The sequence below is a fragment of the Aplysia californica genome, unplaced genomic scaffold, assembly GCF_000002075.1.
Source record: "Aplysia californica isolate F4 #8 unplaced genomic scaffold, AplCal3.0 scaffold00226, whole genome shotgun sequence".
NCBI classification, from domain to species: domain Eukaryota; kingdom Metazoa; phylum Mollusca; class Gastropoda; order Aplysiida; family Aplysiidae; genus Aplysia; species Aplysia californica.
The window spans coordinates 222,970-226,534 of record NW_004797496.1 but is presented as its reverse complement, the minus strand read 5'-3'; the positions used below and the strand labels follow the sequence as shown (position 1 = coordinate 226,534).

Sequence of the window (3,565 nt, the reverse complement as noted above, 5' to 3'; positions counted from 1 at the left end):
AGAGAGAGAGAGAGAGAGAGAGAGAGAGAGAGAGCATTCTTCAGCATTCTTGGCATCACACACTGCTTTATTTTCTCTGTTTACTCCCCCTTCTGATTCGTTACGTTTGTTCACATTCCCTGAATGTTTCTGCCTGCAGGCCTACGACCCCACACAAGAAGATATCCGACCCGAGAAGGAGTTCCCTCACCCGGACTTCGACTACCACACGATAACCAACGATATCGCACTTATCAAGCTCAAGCACCCACCCTCCGCCTTCACCTCCCCCGGGTATGCGTGCCTGCCAACAGTTGATTTTAAACCTCCTCGAGATCAGCTGTGCTCCATTGTGGGCTGGGGCAAGCTGAAAAACACGCACATCTACGGGTCTGAATCCCTCATGGAGGCCAAAGTGCCGGTCGTACGACACCGGAAGTGTCAGCGGGTGTTTGCTTATGACATCACTGACAACCAAGTTTGCGCCGGCTACAAGCGAGGTGGGATTGACTCGTGCGCGGGTGACAGCGGTGGTCCGCTGTTGTGCAGCCGGTCTATAAACGGAACAGATAGGTATGTGCTGTTCGGCGTTACTAGCTACGGAGAAGGATGTGGTCGGAAGGGGAAGTACGGCATTTACACGAGAGTCAACAGTTATCTGGACTGGATAGAAAAGACCATCAGCGAGAACAGATGAGACGCGCCGCCCAAAGTGGGAGCGGATATCCGGAAATGACGTGTAATTTGACATTTGCTAGATAACTTGCGGCATTCTCAGACAGCTCGGAGTTTCTGTTTTCACACGAGTGTTGGTGGTGGCTGAAGATACGCTGTGCGTGAACTCGGGAAGAGGTGCGCATTTTAATTTTGGGAATCGAAACCGAATTGTGATGGGGGAGATGTGAGCTCTGGGATACATATTATTATGTTGTACTTTTATAGAATGGTTGGTCCTGCACAGTCTAATCTGTTGCGGAATCCATCTGAACTCTTCCCAAGAGACAGACTGTTGACTTGCCCAAGTATCAAAGCTGTTGCCATATTTTTTTTTTTTACTTCAGGGCAAAGTGGGCTCCGCCTGCTTGAGTTATCTTTGGGTATTTTGGTTTTGTTGTTTTTTCTACAATGCAGGTACATTATCCATGTCTCCGGCGATTTGTGTGTATATTCAAATTTTTCTGACCTCGTTCTTGTTCAGCCCACACCCAGCACACTCCCAAATCTCCAATTTGTTGTTGGTTCTTTTCAATTATTTCTGTACGTAACTTCCCGTTGGATCCTTCTCCCCAGTGGCCATAATGTTCTGTTTTCACGTGTTACTCGATTATGTAAGATGTACACCGGGTATGCCGCTCATTTTGTATTTCATGTTTTGTTTGTTGGTTTGTATTTTTTTGTATAAATTAGAATTTTTAGTGATTTGTCAACGTTCAGTGAGTAGCATAACATGTCAGACTGAGAGAGACGAGAATGTGATCAGAAGTATGGCCCTCGATAGACGTTGCAGCGAGACATAATAAGTACCATACTGGTTCTCGTTCGGAATGTACTTTGATAGCAATATTCAATTTGAGGCAAGTTGCATTTTACGTTTATCGAATCTTTTGACAGAAAAGAGACACAGGCGGTACTGATATTGTTGTCGGAACAAAATGAGTAAGCTCAGAGAAATGTAACTCGTAAAGAACATTGATGAGGCGAGAATTTTGTTGTTAAATTGTAAATATTTGCCAGCGATTATTTGCGATATATATAGAGAACTGAAAACTAATAATATAGCGTTAATTTTCGAAAATCTTCACTTTAGTTATCGAAACTGTTATAGCCATTCTTTTGAGATAAATGGATAATTATGAAAGTCTATGTTGATTTCGGCTTTATAGAAATTGGGCACAGTACTGAGAAATGTTATTTTTTGGCCTCTTTTTTATCTTACTCAAAGGACCCAAAATCCTTAAATTGTTCTATATATTTTCATAAGCTTTGCTTTGTCAAAATCTAAGCAGGAAAAGACGGGTAATTATGTATGACTGTTTGAAATAGAGACAAGGCACTGACCAATACGTACAGTAAATAGCTGACTATTTTAAAGTTTATGCTTCTTTTTATTTTGTCGTGTTTACTCAGTGTGTCATTTCGTATTGCATAGTTCCTACTTATGATCCGTAGAACTTTTAATTTCAAAAATCAAAAGTGTTATGCGATAATGATTTTTATTGTAAATTTGAATATTTAAGATATTTTTTGAAGTTCTCTCTATACCACATTGGCGTGGACTCTTCTGACAACGCCAAGCGTAATAGTTTTTCAAGTACGGGTGATTTCTTTAAATGTCATGTCATTTTGTGCATCATGTATTGATTATTTCTCGTGAACATCAAGTCATACATTCGTGCATTATTATGTAAGGTGAATGACTGGCGAGCGAGTCGGGGAATATGTGCAAAAAAGAAGCCTTGTTTTAAGGTTTATATGTATTGCCAAATATCAGCTCTTTATATCGTCTCAAATTTCATTTGTGACCTTGCCTATTTGCCTGTTGTATTAAACGTATAATGTAATTGAATGTTCTGAATATAATTTAATGCGTATAATTATGTTAGACTTAATTTTGTCCAATGACTGTTTCTCATTGGTCAGCTGTGTCGTTGGACCTTTCATCATCCTACAACTGATCCGCTTTTTTACGCCTTGTACAAACAAAAAAATGTCGTAGCTAATTAAAACCATATTCGACTTTGAGTTCGCTTCAGCTTAGCCTATGTTTTCAATGACAAGTTTCATGCACTGTGCTCGCCGTTCACAGTATTTGCTTGTATACAGGCAACGTGTTGATATCAGAGAATGTAGTACATGTACCGAAGACAGTAACACGTCTCCAAGTTGTTCACATGTATCAAGCCCAGAAAGCAAAGTTTTTAATGAGACAGAAAAAAATTGTTTTTATTCTTTGCATAATTGTACTAAGGTTATGAATCTTTCCTTGCTTTTTTTCCCCAAATTTTGAATTTGAATTTCGACAAAGTTGTTCTTGAGCCCATGCGACCAATCCTGCAGAACAAAAACAAAATTTTTTTTTTAAATGTTGGGCTTTCAACATCTGAACAACTGGTCAAAAAACCGCTGAATTTGTATTGACTACTACAATATGAACGTTGTTCTTGTGTCAGTAATGAAAAAAATTGGTTTTGTTCCGAAAGGTTGGGCTTTAGGAAAATTTTGGGCCCAAAATGATTGAAGAATGCTGGTTTAACTTTCTGGGTTTATATTTTTCTTTCTGAGAGAGAAGATTAATTACTTTCACTTTCAAGAAAACCATAATCATAAGCACATGCTATTTTACTACCTCCCTTATGTGTCGATGTACACTCTGTTCAGGCTTCATTCCCCGACCCCCATGCCCTGCTCTAGTTCAGCAACACACACGCCTCCCTTTTCCTTTTCTGTAACCTCCCCCCACTCCCCCTTTTCTCTACCCACCTCCTCCACTTACACACTAACTCCTTTCATACGTCTACACATGTATGCACCCACAAGTTTTCTCTTTCTCTCTCTCTCTCTCTCTCTCTCTCTCTCTCTCTCTCTC

The 3,565-nt window shown here is 40.1% G+C and overlaps 1 protein-coding gene across 1 annotated transcript in view; it reads left to right on the top strand.

Annotated features, from left to right (window-relative positions):
• Positions 1 to 2,687, top strand: part of LOC101845101 (suppressor of tumorigenicity 14 protein homolog) — a gene marked incomplete in the record, with an annotated part of 170,595 nt that extends 167,908 nt beyond the window's left edge. Inside the window, 1 exon segment of the mRNA XM_035970148.1 lies at positions 140 to 2,687. Coding sequence (XP_035826041.1) covers positions 140 to 676 — 537 coding nt within the window.
• Positions 2,688 to 3,565: the final 878 nt, after the last annotated feature.